This window comes from Chiloscyllium plagiosum, unplaced genomic scaffold (genome assembly GCF_037043375.1).
Source record: "Chiloscyllium plagiosum isolate Xiang-an unplaced genomic scaffold, Cpla_swu_hap1 HiC_scaffold_35, whole genome shotgun sequence".
Lineage (NCBI taxonomy): Eukaryota > Metazoa > Chordata > Chondrichthyes > Orectolobiformes > Hemiscylliidae > Chiloscyllium > Chiloscyllium plagiosum.
Genome location: NW_028270173.1, coordinates 52752152 through 52776232, shown reverse-complemented (window position 1 = coordinate 52776232; position 24081 = coordinate 52752152). Strand labels below are relative to the sequence as shown.

Here is a 24081-nt window from a genome sequence, read left to right as displayed (position 1 = left end):
ACACAGACAGGGGGAGAATGTGCAAACCCCACACAGACAAGGGGAGAAAGTGCAAACTTCACACAGACACAGGGAGAATGTGCAAACTCCACAACAGACAAGGGGAGAATGTGCAACCTCTACACAGACACAAGGAAAATGCGCAAACTCCACACAGTCACGGGGAGAATGTGCAAACTCCACACAGACACAGGGAGAATGTGTAAACCCCACTCAGACACGGGGATAATGTGCAAACTCCACACAGGCACAGGGAGAATGAGCAAACACCACACGAACTCGGGGAGAATGCGCAAACGCCACACAGACACGGGGAGAATGTGCAAACACCCCACAGATCCGGGGAGAATGTGCAAACTCAACACAGACACGGGCAGAATGTGCAAACTCCACAGAGACACGGGGAGAATGTGCAAACTCCACACGGACACGGGGAGATTGTGCAAACTCAACACAGACACGGGGAGAATGTGCAAACTCCACACAGACATGGGGAGAATTTGCAAACTCCACACAGACACGGCGAGAATTTGCAAACTCCACAGACACACAGGGAGAATGCGCAACTCCACACAGATGCGGGCAGAATGTGCAAACTCCACACAGACACGGGGAGAATGTGGAAACACCACACAGACACGGGGAGAATGTGCAAACTCCACATGGACACGGGGAGAATGTGCAAACACCACACAGACACGGGGAGAATGTGCAAACTCAACACAGACACGGGGAGAATGTGCAAACTCCACACAGACACGGGGAGAATGTGCAAACTCCACACAGACACGGGGAGAATGCGCAAACTCCACGCAGACACGGGGAGAATGTGCAAACTCGACGCAGACACGGGGAGAAGGTGCAAACTCAACACAGACACGGGAAGAATGTGCAAACTGCACACAGACATGGGGAGAATGTGCAAAGTCCACACAGGCATGGGGAGAATGTGCAAAGTCCACACAGACACAGGGAGAATGTGCAAACTCCACACACACACGGGGAGAATGTGCAAACTCCACATGGACACGGGGAGAATGTGCAAACTCCACACAGACAATGGGAGATTGTGCAACCTCCACGCAGACATGGGGAGATTGTGCAAACCCCATGCAGACACGGGGAGAAAGTGCAACTTTCACACAGACACAGGGAGAATTTGCAAACACCACACAGACAGGGGGAGAATGTGCAAACTCAACGCAAACACGGAGAGAATGTGCAAACTCCACGCAGACACGAGGAGAATGTGCAAACAACACACGGAGCCGGGAAGATTGTGCAAACTCCACACAGACACGGGGAGAATGGGCAAACTCAACACAGGCACGGGGAGAATGTGCAAAGACCTCACAGATACGGGGAGAATGTGCAAACTCAACACAGACACGGCGAGAATGTGCAAACTCCACACAGACACGGGGAGAATGTGCAATCTCCACACAGGCATGGGGAGAATGTGCAAAGTCCACACAGACACAGGGAGAATGTGCAAACTCCACACACACACACGGGGAGAATGTGCAAACTCCACACAGACAGGGGGAGAATGTGTAAACCCCACGCAGACCCGGGGAGAAAGTGCAAACTCCACACAGACACGTGGAGAATGTGCAAACTTAACACAGACTCGGGGAGAAACTGCAATCTCCACACAGACATGGGGAGAATGCGCAAACTCCACACAGACACGTGGAGATTGTGCAAACTCCACACAGACATGGGGAGATTGTGCAAACCCCACGCAGACATGGGGAGAAAGTGCATCCTTCACACAGACACGGGGAGAATTTGCAAACACCACACAGACAGGGGGAGAATGTGCAAACTCAACGCAGACACGGGGAGAATGTGCAAACTCCACGCACACACGAGGAGAATGTGCAAACACCACACGGACCCGGGAAGATTCTTCAAACTCCACACAGATACGGGGAGAATGGGCAAACTCAACACAGGCACGGGGAGAATGTGCAAACTCCACACAGACACGGGGAGAATGGGCAAACTCAACACAGGCACGGGGAGAATGTGCAAACTCCACACAGACACGGGGAGAATGCGCAAACTCCACACAGACACGGGGAGAATGTGCAAACTCCACACGGACACGGGGAGATTGTGCAAACTCAACACAGACACGGGGAGAATGTGCAAACTCCACACAGACATGGGGAGAATGTGCAAACTCCACACAGACACGGGGAGTATGCGCAAACTCCACACAGACACGGGGAGAATGTGCAAACTCCACACAGACACGGGGAGAATGTGCAAACGCCACATGGACACGGGGAGAATGTGCAAACACCACACAGACACGGGGAGAATGTGCAAACTCAACACAGACACGGGGAGAATGTGCAAACTCCACGCAGACACGGGGAGAATGTGCAAACTCCACACAGACACGGGGAGAATGCGCAAACTCCACACAGACACGGGGAGAATGTGCAAACTCGACACAGACACGGGGAGAAGGTGCAAACTCAACACAGACACGGGAAGAATGTGCAAACTCCACACAGACATGGGGAGAATGTGCAAAGTCCACACAGGCATGGGGAGAATGTGCAAAGTCCACACAGACACAGGGAGAATGTGCAAAGTCCACACACACACGGGGAGAATGTGCAAACTCCACATGGACACGGGGAGAATTTGCAAACTCCACACAGACAAGGGGAGATTGTGCAACCTCCACGCAGACATGGGGAGATTGTGCAAACCCCATGCAGACACGGGGAGAAAGTGCAACTTTCACGCAGACACAGGGAGAATTTGCAAACACCACACAGACAGGGGGAGAATGTGCAAACTCAACGCAAACACGGAGAGAATGTGCAAACTCCACGCAGACACGAGGAGAATGTGCAAACAACACACGGAGCCGGGAAGATTGTGCAAACTCCACACAGACACGGGGAGAATGGGCAAACTCAACACAGGCACGGGGAGAATGTGCAAACACCTCACAGATACGGGGAGAATGTGCAAACTCAACACAGACACGGCGAGAATGTGCAAACTCCACACAGACACGGGGAGAATGTGCAAACACCTCACAGATCCGGGGAGAATTTGCAAACTCAACACAGACACGGGCAGAATGTGCAAACTCAGCACAGACACGGGGAGAATGTGCAAACTCCACACGGACACGGGGAGATTGTGCAAACTCAACACAGACACGGGGAGAATGTGCAAACTCCACACAGACATGGGGAGAATTTGCAAACTCCACACAGACACGGCGAGAATTTGCAAACTCCACAGACACACAGGGAGAATGCGCAACTCCACACAGACGCGGGCAGAATGTGCAAACTCCACATGGACACGGGGAGAATGTGCAAACTCAACACAGACACGGGGAGAATGTGCAAACTCCACACAGACACGGGGAGAATGTGCAAACTCCACACAGACACGGGGAGTATGCGCAAACTTCACACAGACACGGGGAGAATGTGCAAACTCGACACAGACACGGGGAGAAGGTGCAAACTCCACACAGACACGGGAAGAAACTGAAAACTCCACACAGACACGGGGAGAATGTGCAAACACATCACAGATACGGGGAGAATGTGCAAACTCCACACAGACACGGGGAGAATGTGCAAACTCCACACGGACACGGGAGATTGTGCAAACTCAACACAGGCACGGGGAGAATGTGCAAACTCCACAGACACACGGGGAGAAAGTGCAAACTTAACACAGACTCGGGGAGAAAGTGCAATTTCCACACAGACATGGGGAGAATGCGCAATCTCCATACAGACACGGGGCGAATGTGCAAACTCCACACAGACACAGGGAGAATGCACAAACTCCACACAGACACGGAGCAAATGTGCAAACTCCACACACATACGGGGAGAATGTGCAAACTCCACACAGACACGGGGAGAATGTGCAAACTCAGCACAGACACGGGGAGAATGTGCAAACTCCACACGGACACGGGGAGATTGTGCAAACTCAACACAGACACGGGGAGAATGTGCAAACTCCACACAGACATGGGGAGAATGTGCAAACTCAGCACAGACACGGGGAGAATGTGCAAACTCCACACGGACACGGGGAGATTGTGCAAACTCAACACAGACACGGGGAGAATGTGCAAACTCCACACAGACATGGGGAGAATTTGCAAACTCCACACAGACACGGCGAGAATTTGCAAACTCCACAGACACACAGGGAGAATGCGCAACTCCACACAGACGCGGGCAGAATGTGCAAACTCCACATGGACACGGGGAGAATGTGCAAACTCAACACAGACACGGGGAGAATGTGCAAACTCCACACAGACACGGGGAGAATGTGCAAACTCCACACAGACACGGGGAGTATGCGCAAACTTCACACAGACACGGGGAGAATGTGCAAACTCGACACAGACACGGGGAGAAGGTGCAAACTCCACACAGACACGGGAAGAAACTGAAAACTCCACACAGACACGGGGAGAATGTGCAAACACATCACAGATACGGGGAGAATGTGCAAACTCCACACAGACACGGGGAGAATGTGCAAACTCCACACGGACACGGGAGATTGTGCAAACTCAACACAGGCACGGGGAGAATGTGCAAACTCCACAGACACACGGGGAGAAAGTGCAAACTTAACACAGACTCGGGGAGAAAGTGCAATTTCCACACAGACATGGGGAGAATGCGCAATCTCCATACAGACACGGGGCGAATGTGCAAACTCCACACAGACACAGGGAGAATGCACAAACTCCACACAGACACGGAGCAAATGTGCAAACTCCACACACATACGGGGAGAATGTGCAAACTCCACACAGACACGGGGAGAATGTGCAAACCCCACGCAGACACGGGGAGAAAGTGCAAACTCCACACAGACACGGGGAGAATGTGCAAACTCCACACAGACAGGTGGAGAATGTGCAAACCCCACACAGACACGGGGAGAAAGTGCAAACTTCACACAGACACGGGGAGAATGTGCAAACTCCACACAGACAAGGGGAGAATGTGCAACCTCCACACAGACACAGGGAGAATGCGCAAACTCCACATAGTCACGGGGAGAATGTGCAAACTCCACACAGACACAGGGAGAATGTGTAAACCCCACACAGACACGGGGATAATGTGCAAAATCCACATAGGCACAGGGAGAATGAGCAAACACCACACGTACTCGGGGAGAATGCGCAAACGCCACACAGACACGGGGAGAATGTGCAAACACCTCACAGATCCGGGGAGAAAATGCAAACTCAACACAGACACGGGCAGAATGTGCAACCTCCACACAGACACGGGGAGAATGTGCAAACACCACACGGACACGGGGAGATTGTGCAAACTCAACACAAAAAACGGGGAGAATGTGCAAACTCCACACAGACATGGGGAGAATTTGCAAACTCCACACAGACACGGCGAGAATTTGCAAACTCCACAGACACACAGGGAGAATGCGCAACTCCACACAGACGCGTGCAGAATGTGCAAACTCCACATAGACACGGGCAGAATGTGCAAACTCCACACAGACATGGGGAGAATGTGCAAACTCCACACAGACACGGGGAGAATGTGCAAACTCCACACAGACACGGGGAGAATGTGCAACCTGCACACAAACTCGGGTGGAATGTGCAATCTCCACACAGACACGGGCAGAATGTGCAAACTCCACACAGACATGGGGAGAATGTGCAAACTCCACACAGACACGGGGAGAATGTGCAAACTCCACACAGACACGGGGAGAATGTGCAAACTCCCGACAGACACAGAGAGAATGTGCAAACTCCACACAGACACAGGGAGAATGTGCAAATTCCACACAGACACGGGGAGAATGTGGAAACTCCACACAAACACAGGGAGAATGTGCAAACTCGACACAGACACGGGGAGAATGTGCAAACTCAATACAGACACGGGGAGAATGTGCAGACTCCACACAGACACGGGGAGAATGTGCAAACTCTACATGGACACGGGGAGAATGTGCAAACTCCACACAGACAAGGGGAGAATGTGCAAACCTCACGCAGACATGGGGAGAAAGTGCAAACTCCACACTGACAAGGGGAGAATGTGCAAACTCCACACAGACAGGGGGAGAATGTGCAAACCCCACACAGACACGGGGAGAAAGTGCAAACTTCACACAGACACGGGGAGAATGTGCAAACTCCACAACAGACAAGGGGAGAATGTGCAACCTCCACACAGACACAAGGAGAATGCGCAAACGCCACACAGTCACGGGGAGAATGTGCAAACTCCACACAGACACAGGGAGAATGTGTAAACCCCACACAGACACGGGGATAATGTGCAAACTCCACACAGGCACAGGGAGAATGAGCAAACACCACACGAACTCGGGGAGAATGCGCAAACGCCACACAGACACGGGGAGAATGTGCAAACACCTCACAGATCCGGGGAGAATGTGCAAACTCAACACAGACACGGGCAGAATGTGCAAACTCCACAGAGACACGGGGAGAATGTGCAAACTCCACACGGACACGGGGAGATTGTGCAAACTCAACACAGACACGGGGAGAATGTGCAAACTCCACACAGACATGGGGAGAATGTGCAAACTCCACACAGACACGGGGAGTATGCGCAAACTCCACACAGACACGGGGAGAAGGTGCAAACTCCACACAGACACGGGGAGAATGTGCAAACTCCACACACATACGGGGAGAATGTGCAAACTCCACACAGACACGGGGAGAATGTGCAAACGCCACATGGACACGGGGAGAATGTGCAAACACCACACAGACACGGGGAGAATGTGCAAACTCAACACAGACACGGGGAGAATGTGCAAACTCCACGCAGACACGGGGAGAATGTGCAAACTCCACACAGACACGGGGAGAATGCGCAAACTCCACACAGACACGGGGAGAATGTGCAAACTCGACACAGACACGGGGAGAAGGTGCAAACTCAACACAGACATGGGAAGAATGTGCAAACTCCACACAGACATGGGGAGAATGTGCAAAGTCCACACAGGCATGGGGAGAATGTGCAAAGTCCACACAGACACAGGGAGAATGTGCAAACTCCACACACACACGGGGAGAATGTGCAAACTCCACATGGACACGGGGAGAATTTGCAAACTCCACACAGACAAGGGGAGATTGTGCAACCTCCACGCAGACATGGGGAGATTGTGCAAACCCCATGCAGACACGGGGAGAAAGTGCAACTTTCACGCAGACACAGGGAGAATTTGCAAACACCACACAGACAGGGGGAGAATGTGCAAACTCAACGCAAACACGGAGAGAATGTGCAAACTCCACACAGACACGGGGAGAATGTGCAAACACCTCACAGATCCGGGGAGAATTTGCAAACTCAACACAGACACGGGCAGATTGTGCAAACTCAACACAGACACGGGGAGAATGTGCAAACTCCACACAGACATGGGGAGAATGTGCAAACTCCACACAGACACGGCGAGAATTTGCAAACTCCACAGACACACAGGGAGAATGCGCAACTCCACACAGACGCGGGCAGAATGTGCAAACTCCACATGGACACGGGGAGAATGTGCAAACTCAACACAGACACGGGAAGAATGTGCAAACTCCACACAGACACGGGGAGAATGTGCAAACTCCACACAGACACGGGGAGTATGCGCAAACTCCACACAGACACAGGGAGAATGTGCAAACTCGACACAGACACGGGGAGAAGGTGCAAACTCCACACAGACACGGGAAGAAACTGAAAACTCCACACAGACACGGGGAGAATGTGCAAACACCTCACAGATACGGGGAGAATGTGCAAACTCCACACAGACACGGGGAGAATGTGCAAACTCCACACGGACACGGGAGATTGTGCAAACTCAACACAGGCACGGGGAGAATGTGCAAACTCCACAGACACACGGGGAGAAAGTGCAAACTTAACACAGACTCGGCGAGAAAGTGCAATCTCCACACAGACATGGGGAGAATGCGCAATCTCCATACAGACACGGGGCGAATGTGCAAACTCCACACAGACACAGGGAGAATGCACAAACTCCACACAGACACGGAGCAAATGTGCAAACTCCACACAGACAGGTGGAGAATGTGCAAACCCCACACAGACACGGGGAGAAAGTGCAAACTTCACACAGACACGGGGAGAATGTGCAAACTCTACACAGACAAGGGGAGAATGTGCAACCTCCACACAGACACAGGGAGAATGCGCAAACTCCACACAGTCACGGGGAGAATGTGCAAACTCCACACAGACACAGGGAGAATGTGTAAACCCCACACAGACACGGGGATAATGTGCAAAATCCACACAGGCACAGGGAGAATGAGCAAACACCACACGTACTCGGGGAGAATGCGCAAACGCCACACAGACACGGCGAGAATGTGCAAACACCTCACAGATCCGGGGAGAATGTGCAAACTCAACACAGACACGGGCAGAATGTGCAACCTCCACACAGACACGGGGAGAATGTGCAAACACCACACGGACACGGGGAGATTGTGCAAACTCAACACAGACACGGGGAGAATGTGCAAACTCCACACAGACATGGGGAGAATTTGCAAACTCCACACAGACACGGCGAGAATTTGCAAACTCCACAGACACACAGGGAGAATGCGCAACTCCACACAGACACGTGCAGAATGTGCAAACTCCACATAGACACGGGCAGAATGTGCAAACTCCACACAGACATGGGGAGAATGTGCAAACTCCACACAGACACGGGGAGAATGTGCAAACTCCACACAGACACGGGGAGAATGTGCAACCTGCACACAAACTCGGGTGGAATGTGCAATCTCCACACAGACACGGGCAGAATGTGCAAACTCCACACAGACATGGGGAGAATGTGCAAACTCCACACAGACACGGGGAGAATGTGCAAACTCCACACAGACACGGGGAGAATGTGCAAACTCCCGACAGACACAGAGAGAATGTGCAAACTCCACACAGACACAGGGAGAATGTGCAAATTCCACACAGACACGGGGAGAATGTGGAAACTCCACACAAACACAGGGAGAATGTGCAAACTCCACACAGACACGGGGAGAATGTGCAAACTCAGTACAGACACGGGGAGAATGTGCAAACTCCACACAGACACGGGGAGAATGTGCAAACTCTACATGGACACGGGGAGAATGTGCAAACTCCACACAGACAAGGGGAGATTGTGCAACCTCCACACAGACATGGGGAGATTGTGCAAACCCCACGCAGACACGGGGAGATAGTGCAACTTTCACACAGACACAGGGAGAATTTGCAAACACCTCACAGATACGGGGAGAAAGTGCAAACTCAATACAGACACGGGGAGAATGCGCAAACTCCACGCAGACACGAGGAGAATGTGCAAACAACACACGGAGCCGGGAAGATTGTGCAAACTCCACGCAGACACGGGGAGAATGGGCAAACTCCACACAGACACGGGGAGAATGCGCAAACTCAACACAGACACGGCGAGAATGTGCTAACTCCATACAGACACGGGGAGAATGTGCAATCTCCACACGGACACGGGAGATTGTGCAAACTCAACACAGACACGGGAAGAATGTGCAAACTCCACACAGACATGGGGAGAATACGCAAACTCAACACAGGCATGGGGAGAATGTGCAAAGTCCACACAGACACAGGGAGAATGTGCAAACTCCACACACACACGGGGAGAATGTGCAAACTCCAAACAGACAGGGGGAGAATGTGTAAACCCCACGCAGACCCGGGGAGAAAGTGCAAACTCCACACAGACATTAGGAGAATGTGCAAACTTAACACAGACTCGGGGAGAAACTGCAATCTCCACACAGACATGGGGAGAATGCGCAAACTCCACACAGACACGGGGAAATGTGCAAACTCCACACGGACACGTGGAGATTGTGCAAACTCCACACAGACATGGGGAGAAAGTGCATCCTTCACACAGACACGGGGAGAATTTGCAAACACCACACAGACAGGGGGAGAATGTGCAAACTCAACGCAAACACGGCGAGAATGTGCAAACTCCACGCAGACACGAGGAGAATGTGCAAACACCACACGGACCCGGGAAGATTCTTCAAACTCCACACAGACACGGGGAGAATGGGCAAACTCAACACAGGCACGGGGAGAATGTGCAAACTCCACACAGACACGGGGAGAATGCGCAAACTCCACACAGACACGGGGAGAATGTGCAAACTCCACACAGACACGGGGAGAAGGTGAAAACTTTACACAGACTAGGGGAGAAAGTGCAATCTCCACTCAGGCATGGGGAGATTGGTCAAACTCAACACAGGCATGGGGAGAATGTGCAAACTCCTCACAGACACGGGGAGAATGCGCAAACCCCACACAGTCACGGGGAGAATGTGCAAACTCCACACAGACACAGGGAGAATGTGCAAACTCCACACAGACACGGGGAGAATGTGCAAACTCCACACAGACATGGGGAGAATTTGCAAACTCCACACAGACACGGCGAGAATTTGCAAACTCCACAGACACACAGGGAGAATGCGCAACTCCACACAGACGCGGGGAGAATGTGCAAACTCCACACAGACACGGGGAGAATGTGCAAACACCACACAGACACCGGGAGAATGTGCAAACTCCACATGGACACGGGGAGAATGTGCAAACTCAACACAGACACGGGGAGAATGTGCAAACTCCACACAGACATGGGGAGAATGTGCAAACTCCACACAGACACGGGGAGTATGCGCAAGCTCCACACAGACACGGGTAGAATGTGCAAAGTCCACACAGACACGGGGAGAATGTGCAAACTCCACACACATACGGGGAGAATGTGCAAACTCCACACAGACACGGGGAGAATGTGCAAACCTCACGCAGACATGGGGAGAAAGTGCAAACTCCACACTGACAAGGGGAGAATGTGCAAACTCCACACAGACAGGGGGAGAATGTGCAAAACCCACACAGACACGGGGAGAAAGTGCAAACTTCACACAGACACGGGAGAATGTGCAAACTCCACAACAGACAAGGGGAGAATGTGCAACCTCCACACAGACACAAGGAGAATGCGCAAACTCCACACAGTCACGGGGAGAATGTGCAAACTCCACACAGACACAGGGAGAATGTGTAAACCCCACACAGACACGGGGATAATGTGCAAACTCCACACAGGCACAGGGAGAATGAGCAAACACCACACGAACTCGGGGAGAATGCGCAAACGCCACACAGACACGGGGAGAATGTGCAAACACCTCACAGATCCGGGGAGAATGTGCAAACTCCACAGAGACACGGGGAGAATGTGCAAACTCCACACGGACACGGGGAGATTGTGCAAACTCAACACAGACACGGGGAGAATGTGCAAACTCCACACAGACATGGGGAGAATTTGCAAACTCCACACAGACACGGCGAGAATTTGCAAACTCCACAGACACACAGGGAGAATGCGCGAACTCCACACAGACGCGGGCAGAATGTGCAAACTCCACACAAACACGGGGAGAATGTGCAAACACCACACAGACACGGGGAGAATGTGCAAACTCCACATGGACACGGGGAGAATGTGCAAACACCACACAGACACGGGGAGAATGTGCAAACTCAACACAGACACGGGGAGAATGTGCAAACTCCACACAGACACGGGGAGAATGTGCAAACTCCACACAGACACGGGGAGAATGCGCAAACTCCACACAGACACGGGGAGAATGTGCAAACTCGACACAGACACGGGGAGAAGGTGCAAACTCAACACAGACACGGGAAGAATGTGCAAACTCCACACAGACATGGGGAGAATGTGCAAAGTCCACACAGGCATGGGGAGAATGTGCAAAGTCCACACAGACACAGGGAGAATGTGCAAACTCCACACACACACGGGGAGAATGTGCAAACTCCACATGGACACGGGGAGAATTTTCAAACTCCACACAGACAAGGGGAGATTGTGCAACCTCCACGCAGACATGGGGAGATTGTGCAAACCCCATGCAGACACGGGGAGAAAGTGCAACTTTCACACAGACACAGGGAGAATTTGCAAACACCACACAGACAGGGGGAGAATGTGCAAACTCAACGCAAACACGGAGAGAATGTGCAAACTCCACGCTGACACGAGGAGAATGTGCAAACAACACACGGAGCCGGGAAGATTGTGCAAACTCCACACAGACACGGGGAGAATGGGCAAACTCAACACAGGCACGGGGAGAATGTGCAAAGACCTCACAGATACGGGGAGAATGTGCAAACTCAACACAGACACGGCGAGAATGTGCAAACTCCACACAACACGGGGAGAATGTGCAATCTCCACACGGACACGGGAGATTGTGCAAACTCAACACAGACACGGGAAGAATGTGCAAACTCCACACAGACATGGGGAGAATGTGCAAAGTCCACACAGGCATGGGGAGAATGTGCAAAGTCCACACAGACACAGGGAGAATGTGTAAACCCCACACAGACACGGGGATAATGTGCAAAATCCACACAGGCACAGGGAGAATGAGCAAACACCACACGTACTCGGGGAGAATGCGCAAACGCCACACAGACACGGGGAGAATGTGCAAACACCTCACAGATCCGGGGAGAATGTGCAAACTCAACACAGACACGGGCAGAATGTGCAACCTCCACACAGACACGGGGAGAATGTGCAAACACCACACGGACACGGGGAGATTGTGCAAACTCAACACAGACACGGGGAGAATGTGCAAACTCCACACAGACATGGGGAGAATTTGCAAACTCCACACAGACACGGCGAGAATTTGCAAACTCCACAGACACACAGGGAGAATGCGCAACTCCACACAGACGCGTGCAGAATGTGCAAACTCCACATAGACACGGGCAGAATGTGCAAACTCCACACAGACATGGGGAGAATGTGCAAACTCCACACAGACACGGGGAGAATGTGCAAACTCCACACAGACACGGGGAGAATGTGCAACCTGCACACAAACTCGGGTGGAATGTGCAATCTCCACACAGACACGGGCAGAATGTGCAAACTCCACACAGACATGGGGAGAATGTGCAAACTCCACACAGACACGGGGAGAATGTGCAAACTCCACACAGACACGGGGAGAATGTGCAAACTCCCGACAGACACAGAGAGAATGTGCAAACTCCACACAGACACAGGGAGAATGTGCAAATTCCACACAGACACGGGGAGAATGTGGAAACTCCACACAAACACAGGGAGAATGTGCAAACTCCACACAGACACGGGGAGAATGTGCAAACTCAGTACAGACACGGGGAGAATGTGCAAACTCCACACAGACACGGGGAGAATGTGCAAACTCTACATGGACACGGGGAGAATGTGCAAACTCCACACAGACAAGGGGAGATTGTGCAACCTCCACACAGACATGGGGAGATTGTGCAAACCCCACGCAGACACGGGGAGATAGTGCAACTTTCACACAGACACAGGGAGAATTTGCAAACACCTCACAGATACGGGGAGAATGTGCAAACTCCTCACAGACACGGGGAGAATGCGCAAACCCCACACAGTCACGGGGAGAATGTGCAAACTCCACACAGACACAGGGAGAATGTGCAAACTCCACACAGACACGGGGAGAATGTGCAAACTCCACACAGACATGGGGAGAATTTGCAAACTCCACACAGACACGGCGAGAATTTGCAAACTCCACAGACACACAGGGAGAATGCGCAACTCCACACAGACGCGGGAAGAATGTGCAAACTCCACACAGACACGGGGAGAATGTGCAAACACCACACAGACACGGGGAGAATGTGCAAACTCCACATGGACACGGGGAGAATGTGCAAACTCAACACAGACACGGGGAGAATGTGCAAACTCCACACAGACATGGGGAGAATGTGCAAACTCCACACAGACACGGGGAGTATGCGCAAACTCCACACAGACACGGGTAGAATGTGCAAAGTCCACACAGACACGGGGAGAATGTGCAAACTCCACACACATACGGGGAGAATGTGCAAACTCCACACAGACACGGGGAGAATGTGCAAACCTCACGCAGACATGGGGAGAAAGTGCAAACTCCACACTGACAAGGGGAGAATGTGCAAACTCCACACAGACAGGGGGAGAATGTGCAAAACCCACACAGACACGGGGAGAAAGTGCAAACTTCACACAGACACGGGAGAATGTGCAAACTCCACAACAGACAAGGGGAGAATGTGCAACCTCCACACAGACACAAGGAGAATGCGCAAACTCCACACAGTCACGGGGAGAATGTGCAAACTCCACACAGACACAGGGAGAATGTGTAAACCCCACACAGACACGGGGATAATGTGCAAACTCCACACAGGCACAGGGAGAATGAGCAAACACCACACGAACTCGGGGAGAATGCGCAAACGCCACACAGACACGGGGAGAATGTGCAAACACCTCACAGATCCGGGGAGAATGTGCAAACTCCACAGAGACACGGGGAGAATGTGCAAACTCCACACGGACACGGGGAGATTGTGCAAACTCAACACAGACACGGGGAGAATGTGCAAACTCCACACAGACATGGGGAGAATTTGCAAACTCCACACAGACACGGCGAGAATTTGCAAACTCCACAGACACACAGGGAGAATGCGCAACTCCACACAGACGCGGGCAGAATGTGCAAACTCCACACAGACACGGGGAGAATGTGCAAACACCACACAGACACGGGGAGAATGTGCAAACTCCACATGGACACGGGGAGAATGTGCAAACACCACACAGACACGGGGAGAATGTGCAAACTCAACACAGACACGGGGAGAATGTGCAAACTCCACACAGACACGGGGAGAATGTGCAAACTCCACGCAGACACGGGGAGAATGCGCAAACTCCACACAGACACGGGGAGAATGTGCAAACTCGACACAGACACGGGAAGAATGTGCAAACTCCACACAGACATGGGGAGAATGTGCAAAGTCCACACAGGCATGGGGAGAATGTGCAAAGTCCACACAGACACAGGGAGAATGTGTAAACCCCACACAGACACGGGGATAATGTGCAAAATCCACACAGGCACAGGGAGAATGAGCAAACACCACACGTACTCGGGGAGAATGCGCAAACGCCACACAGACACGGGGAGAATGTGCAAACACCTCACAGATCCGGGGAGAATGTGCAAACTCAACACAGACACGGGCAGAATGTGCAACCTCCACACAGACACGGGGAGAATGTGCAAACACCACACGGACACGGGGAGATTGTGCAAACTCAACACAGACACGGGGAGAATGTGCAAACTCCACACAGACATGGGGAGAATTTGCAAACTCCACACAGACACGGCGAGAATTTGCAAACTCCACAGACACACAGGGAGAATGCGCAACTCCACACAGACGCGTGCAGAATGTGCAAACTCCACATAGACACGGGCAGAATGTGCAAACTCCACACAGACATGGGGAGAATGTGCAAACTCCACACAGACACGGGGAGAATGTGCAAACTCCACACAGACACGGGGAGAATGTGCAACCTGCACACAAACTCGGGTGGAATGTGCAATCTCCACACAGACACGGGCAGAATGTGCAAACTCCACACAGACATGGGGAGAATGTGCAAACTCCACACAGACACGGGGAGAATGTGCAAACTCCACACAGACACGGGGAGAATGTGCAAACTCCCGACAGACACAGAGAGAATGTGCAAACTCCACACAGACACAGGGAGAATGTGCAAATTCCACACAGACACGGGGAGAATGTGGAAACTCCACACAAACACAGGGAGAATGTGCAAACTCCACACAGACACGGGGAGAATGTGCAAACTCAGTACAGACACGGGGAGAATGTGCAAACTCCACACAGACACGGGGAGAATGTGCAAACTCTACATGGACACGGGGAGAATGTGCAAACTCCACACAGACAAGGGGAGATTGTGCAACCTCCACACAGACATGGGGAGATTGTGCAAACCCCACGCAGACACGGGGAGATAGTGCAACTTTCACACAGACACAGGGAGAATTTGCAAACACCTCACAGATACGGGGAGAATGTGCAAACTCCTCACAGACACGGGGAGAATGCGCAAACCCCACACAGTCACGGGGAGAATGTGCAAACTCCACACAGACACAGGGAGAATGTGCAAACTCCACACAGACACGGGGAGAATGTGCAAACTCCACACAGACATGGGGAGAATTTGCAAACTCCACACAGACACGGCGAGAATTTGCAAACTCCACAGACACACAGGGAGAATGCGCAACTCCACACAGACGCGGGAAGAATGTGCAAACTCCACACAGACACGGGGAGAATGTGCAAACACCACACAGACACGGGGAGAATGTGCAAACTCCACATGGACACGGGGAGAATGTGCAAACTCAACACAGACACGGGGAGAATGTGCAAACTCCACACAGACATGGGGAGAATGTGCAAACTCCACACAGACACGGGGAGTATGCGCAAACTCCACACAGACACGGGTAGAATGTGCAAAGTCCACACAGACACGGGGAGAATGTGCAAACTCCACACACATACGGGGAGAATGTGCAAACTCCACACAGACACGGGGAGAATGTGCAAACCTCACGCAGACATGGGGAGAAAGTGCAAACTCCACACTGACAAGGGGAGAATGTGCAAACTCCACACAGACAGGGGGAGAATGTGCAAAACCCACACAGACACGGGGAGAAAGTGCAAACTTCACACAGACACGGGAGAATGTGCAAACTCCACAACAGACAAGGGGAGAATGTGCAACCTCCACACAGACACAAGGAGAATGCGCAAACTCCACACAGTCACGGGGAGAATGTGCAAACTCCACACAGACACAGGGAGAATGTGTAAACCCCACACAGACACGGGGATAATGTGCAAACTCCACACAGGCACAGGGAGAATGAGCAAACACCACACGAACTCGGGGAGAATGCGCAAACGCCACACAGACACGGGGAGAATGTGCAAACACCTCACAGATCCGGGGAGAATGTGCAAACTCCACAGAGACACGGGGAGAATGTGCAAACTCCACACGGACACGGGGAGATTGTGCAAACTCAACACAGACACGGGGAGAATGTGCAAACTCCACACAGACATGGGGAGAATTTGCAAACTCCACACAGACACGGCGAGAATTTGCAAACTCCACAGACACACAGGGAGAATGCGCAACTCCACACAGACGCGGGCAGAATGTGCAAACTCCACACAGACACGGGGAGAATGTGCAAACACCACACAGACACGGGGAGAATGTGCAAACTCCACATGGACACGGGGAGAATGTGCAAACACCACACAGACACGGGGAGAATGTGCAAACTCAACACAGACACGGGGAGAATGTGCAAACTCCACACAGACACGGGGAGAATGTGCAAACTCCACGCAGACACGGGGAGAATGCGCAAACTCCACACAGACACGGGGAGAATGTGCAAACTCGACACAGACACGGGGAGAAGGTGCAAACTCAACACAGACACGGGAAGAATGTGCAAACTCCACACAGACATGGGGAGAATGTGCAAAGTCCACACAGGCATGGGGAGAATGTGCAAAGTCCACACAGACACAGGGAGAATGTGCAAACTCCACACACACACGGGGAGAATGTGCAAACTCCACATGGACACGTGGAGAATTTTCAAACTCCACACAGACAAGGGGAGATTGTGCAACCTCCACGCAGACATGGGGAGATTGTGCAAACCCCATGCAGACACGGGGAGAAAGTGCAACTTTCACACAGACACAGGGAGAATTTGCAAACACCACACAGACAGGGGGAGAATGTGCAAACTCAACGCAAACACGGAGAGAATGTGCAAACTCCACGCAGACACGAGGAGAATGTGCAAACAACACACGGAGCCGGGAAGATTGTGCAAACTCCACACAGACACGGGGAGAATGGGCAAACTCAACACAGGCACGGGGAGAATGTGCAAACACCTCACAGATACGGGGAGAATGTGCAAACTCAACACAGACACGGCGAGAATGTGCAAACTCCACACAACACGGGGAGAATGTGCAATCTCCACACGGACACGGGAGATTGTGCAAACTCAACACAGACACGGGAAGAATGTGCAAACTCCACACAGACATGGGGAGAATGTGCAAAGTCCACACAGGCATGGGGAGAATGTGCAAAGTCCACACAGACACAGGGAGAATGTGCAAACTCCACACACACACACGGGGAGAATGTGCAAACTCCACACAGACAGGGGGAGAATGTGTAAACCCCACGCAGACCCGGGGAGAAACTGCAAACTCCACACAGACACGTGGAGAATGTGCAAACTTAACACAGACTCGGGGAGAAACTGCAATCTCCACACAGACATGGGGAGAATGCGCACACTCCACACAGACACGGGGAAATGTGCAAACTCCACACGGACACGTGGAGATTGTGCAAACTCCACACAGACATGGGGAGATTGTGCAAACCCCACGCAGACACGGGGAGAAAGTGCATCCTTCACACAGACACGGGGAGAATTTGCAAACACCACACAGACAGGGGGAGAATGTGCAAACTCAACGCAAACACGGAGAGAATGTGCAAACTCCACGCAGACACGAGGAGAATGTGCAAACAACACACGGAGCCGGGAAGATTGTGCAAACTCCACACAGACACGGGGAGAATGGGCAAACTCAACACAGGCACGGGGAGAATGTGCAAACACCTCACAGATACGGGGAGAATGTGCAAACTCAACACAGACACGGCGAGAATGTGCAAACTCCACACAACACGGGGAGAATGTGCAATCTCCACACGGACACGGGAGATTGTGCAAACTCAACACAGACACGGGAAGAATGTGCAAACTCCACACAGACATGGGGAGAATGTGCAAAGTCCACACAGGCATGGGGAGAATGTGCAAAGTCCACACAGACACAGGGAGAATGTGCAAACTCCACACACACACACGGGGAGAATGTGCAAACTCCACACAGACAGGGGGAGAATGTGTAAACCCCACGCAGACCCGGGGAGAAACTGCAAACTCCACACAGACACGTGGAGAATGTGCAAACTTAACACAGACTCGGGGAGAAACTGCAATCTCCACACAGACATGGGGAGAATGCGCACACTCCACACAGACACGGGGAAATGTGCAAACTCCACACGGACACGTGGAGATTGTGCAAACTCCACACAGACATGGGGAGATTGTGCAAACCCCACGCAGACACGGGGAGAAAGTGCATCCTTCACACAGACACGGGGAGAATTTGCAAACACCACACAGACAGGGGGAGAATGTGCAAACTCAACGCAAACAGGGAGAGAATGTGCAAACTCCACGCAGACACGAGGAGAATGTGCAAACACCACACAGACCCGGGAAGATTCTTCAAACTCCACACAGACACGGGGAGAATGGGCAAACTCAACACAGGCACGGGGAGAATGTGCAAACTCCACACAGACACGGGGAGAATGCGCAAACTCCACACAGACACGGGGAGAATGTGCAAACTCCACACAGACACGGGGAGAAGGTGAAAACTTTACACAGACTAGGGGAGAAAGTGCAATCTCCACTCAGGCATGGGGAGATTGGTCAAACTCAGCACAGGCATGGGGAGAATGTGCAACCTCCACGCAGACATGGGGAGAATGCGCAAACCCCACACAGTCACGGGGAGAATGTGCAAACTCCACACAGACACAGGGAGAATGTGCAAACTCCACACAGACACGGGGAGAATGTGCAAACTCCACACAGACATGGGGAGAATTTGCAAACTCCACACAGACACGGCGAGAATTTGCAAACTCCACAGACACACAGGGAGAATGCGCAACTCCACACAGACGCGGGGAGAATGTGCAAACTCGACACAGACACGGGGAGAAGGTGCAAACTCAACACAGACACGGGAAGAATGTGCAAACTCCACACAGACATGGGGAGAATGTGCAAAGTCCACACAGGCATGGGGAGAATGTGCAAAGTCCACACAGACACAGGGAGAATGTGCAAACTCCACACACACACGGGGAGAATGTGCAAACTCCACATGGACACGGGGAGAATTTTCAAACTCCACACAGACAAGGGGAGATTGTGCAACCTCCACGCAGACATGGGGAGATTGTGCAAACCCCATGCAGACACGGGGAGAAAGTGCAACTTTCACACAGACACAGGGAGAATTTGCAAACACCACACAGACAGGGGGAGAATGTGCAAACTCAACGCAAACACGGAGAGAATGTGCAAACTCCACGCAGACACGAGGAGAATGTGCAAACAACACACGGAGCCGGGAAGATTGTGCAAACTCCACACAGACACGGGGAGAATGGGCAAACTCAACACAGGCACGGGGAGAATGTGCAAAGACCTCACAGATACGGGGAGAATGTGCAAACTCAACACAGACACGGCGAGAATGTGCAAACTCCACACAACACGGGGAGAATGTGCAATCTCCACACGGACACGGGAGATTGTGCAAACTCAACACAGACACGGGAAGAATGTGCAAACTCCACACAGACATGGGGAGAATGTGCAAAGTCCACACAGGCATGGGGAGAATGTGCAAAGTCCACACAGACACAGGGAGAATGTGTAAACCCCACACAGACACGGGGATAATGTGCAAAATCCACACAGGCACAGGGAGAATGAGCAAACACCACACGTACTCGGGGAGAATGCGCAAACGCCACACAGACACGGGGAGAATGTGCAAACACCTCTCAGATCCGGGGAGAATGTGCAAACTCAACACAGACACGGGCAGAATGTGCAACCTCCACACAGACACGGGGAGAATGTGCAAACACCACACGGACACGGGGAGATTGTGCAAACTCAACACAGACACGGGGAGAATGTGCAAACTCCACACAGACATGGGGAGAATTTGCAAACTCCACACAGACACGGCGAGAATTTGCAAACTCCACAGACACACAGGGAGAATGCGCAACTCCACACAGACGCGTGCAGAATGTGCAAACTCCACATAGACACGGGCAGAATGTGCAAACTCCACACAGACATGGGGAGAATGTGCAAACTCCACACAGACACGGGGAGAATGTGCAAACTCCACACAGACACGGGGAGAATGTGCAACCTGCACACAAACTCGGGTGGAATGTGCAATCTCCACACAGACACGGGCAGAATGTGCAAACTCCACACAGACATGGGGAGAATGTGCAAACTCCACACAGACACGGGGAGAATGTGCAAACTCCACACAGACACGGGGAGAATGTGCAAACTCCCGACAGACACAGAGAGAATGTGCAAACTCCACACAGACACAGGGAGAATGTGCAAATTCCACACAGACACGGGGAGAATGTGGAAACTCCACACAAACACAGGGAGAATGTGCAAACTCCACACAGACACGGGGAGAATGTGCAAACTCAGTACAGACACGGGGAGAATGTGCAAACTCCACACAGACACGGGGAGAATGTGCAAACTCTACATGGACACGGGGAGAATGTGCAAACTCCACACAGACAAGGGGAGATTGTGCAACCTCCACACAGACATGGGGAGATTGTGCAAACCCCACGCAGACACGGGGAGATAGTGCAACTTTCACACAGACACAGGGAGAATTTGCAAACACCTCACAGATACGGGGAGAATGTGCAAACTCCTCACAGACACGGGGAGAATGCGCAAACCCCACACAGTCACGGGGAGAATGTGCAAACTCCACACAGACACAGGGAGAATGTGCAAACTCCACACAGACACGGGGAGAATGTGCAAACTCCACACAGACATGGGGAGAATTTGCAAACTCCACACAGACACGGCGAGAATTTGCAAACTCCACAGACACACAGGGAGAATGCGCAACTCCACACAGACGCGGGAAGAATGTGCAAACTCCACACAGACACGGGGAGAATGTGCAAACACCACACAGACACGGGGAGAATGTGCAAACTCCACATGGACACGGGGAGAATGTGCAAACTCAACACAGACACGGGGAGAATGTGCAAACTCCACACAGACATGGGGAGAATGTGCAAACTCCACACAGACACGGGGAGTATGCGCAAACTCCACACAGACACGGGTAGAATGTGCAAAGTCCACACAGACACGGGGAGAATGTGCAAACTCCACACACATACGGGGAGAATGTGCAAACTCCACACAGACACGGGGAGAATGTGCAAACCTCACGCAGACATGGGGAGAAAGTGCAAACTCCACACTGACAAGGGGAGAATGTGCAAACTCCACACAGACAGGGGGAGAATGTGCAAAACCCACACAGACACGGGGAGAAAGTGCAAACTTCACACAGACACGGGAGAATGTGCAAACTCCACAACAGACAAGGGGAGAATGTGCAACCTCCACACAGACACAAGGAGAATGCGCAAACTCCACACAGTCACGGGGAGAATGTGCAAACTCCACACAGACACAGGGAGAATGTGTAAACCCCACACAGACACGGGGATAATGTGCAAACTCCACACAGGCACAGGGAGAATGAGCAAACACCACACGAACTCGGGGAGAATGCGCAAACGCCACACAGACACGGGGAGAATGTGCAAACACCTCACAGATCCGGGGAGAATGTGCAAACTCCACAGAGACACGGGGAGAATGTGCAAACTCCACACGGACACGGGGAGATTGTGCAAACTCAACACAGACACGGGGAGAATGTGCAAACTCCACACAGACATGGGGAGAATTTGCAAACTCCACACAGACACGGCGAGAATTTGCAAACTCCACAGACACACAGGGAGAATGCGCAACTCCACACAGACGCGGGCAGAATGTGCAAACTCCACACAGACACGGGGAGAATGTGCAAACACCACACAGACACGGGGAGAATGTGCAAACTCCACATGGACACGGGGAGAATGTGCAAACACCACACAGACACGGGGAGAATGTGCAAACTCAACACAGACACGGGGAGAATGTGCAAACTCCACACAGACACGGGGAGAATGTGCAAACTCCACGCAGACACGGGGAGAATGCGCAAACTCCACACAGACACGGGGAGAATGTGCAAACTCGACACAGACACGGGGAGAAGGTGCAAACTCAACACAGACACGGGAAGAATGTGCAAACTCCACACAGACATGGGGAGAATGTGCAAAGTCCACACAGGCATGGGGAGAATGTGCAAAGTCCACACAGACACAGGGAGAATGTGCAAACTCCACACACACACGGGGAGAATGTGCAAACTCCACATGGACACGGGGAGAATTTTCAAACTCCACACAGACAAGGGGAGATTGTGCAACCTCCACGCAGACATGGGGAGATTGTGCAAACCCCATGCAGACACGGGGAGAAAGTGCAACTTTCACACAGACACAGGGAGAATTTGCAAACACCACACAGACAGGGGGAGAATGTGCAAACTCAACGCAAACACGGAGAGAATGTGCAAACTCCACGCAGACACGAGGAGAATGTGCAAACAACACACGGAGCCGGGAAGATTGTGCAAACTCCACACAGACACGGGGAGAATGGGCAAACTCAACACAGGCACGGGGAGAATGTGCAAACACCTCACAGATACGGGGAGAATGTGCAAACTCAACACAGACACGGCGAGAATGTGCAAACTCCACACAACACGGGGAGAATGTGCAATCTCCACACGGACACGGGAGATTGTGCAAACTCAACACAGACACGGGAAGAATGTGCAAACTCCACACAGACATGGGGAGAATGTGCAAAGTCCACACAGGCATGGGGAGAATGTGCAAAGTCCACACAGACACAGGGAGAATGTGCAAACTCCACACACACACACGGGGAGAATGTGCAAACTCCACACAGACAGGGGGAGAATGTGTAAACCCCACGCAGACCCGGGGAGAAACTGCAAACTCCACACAGACACGTGG

The 24081-nt window shown here is 52.2% G+C and overlaps 2 protein-coding genes across 2 annotated transcripts in view; both read left to right on the top strand.

Annotated features, from left to right (window-relative positions):
* LOC148140878 (H-2 class I histocompatibility antigen, alpha chain-like) overlaps positions 1-24081 on the top strand; it is a 450761-nt gene that overhangs the window by 143965 nt on the left and 282715 nt on the right. The window lies entirely within an intron of this gene.
* The window catches only part of LOC148140888 (uncharacterized), a 132173-nt gene that overhangs the window by 51058 nt on the left and 57034 nt on the right, over positions 1-24081 (top strand). Inside the window, exons 2-5 of the mRNA XM_087979781.1 lie at positions 2079-2332; positions 6531-6915; positions 7038-7220; positions 22665-23343. Of these exons, the coding sequence (XP_087835907.1) occupies positions 2079-2332; positions 6531-6915; positions 7038-7220; positions 22665-23343 (1501 nt within the window). The remainder of the gene's footprint in view (positions 1-2078; positions 2333-6530; positions 6916-7037; positions 7221-22664; positions 23344-24081) is intronic.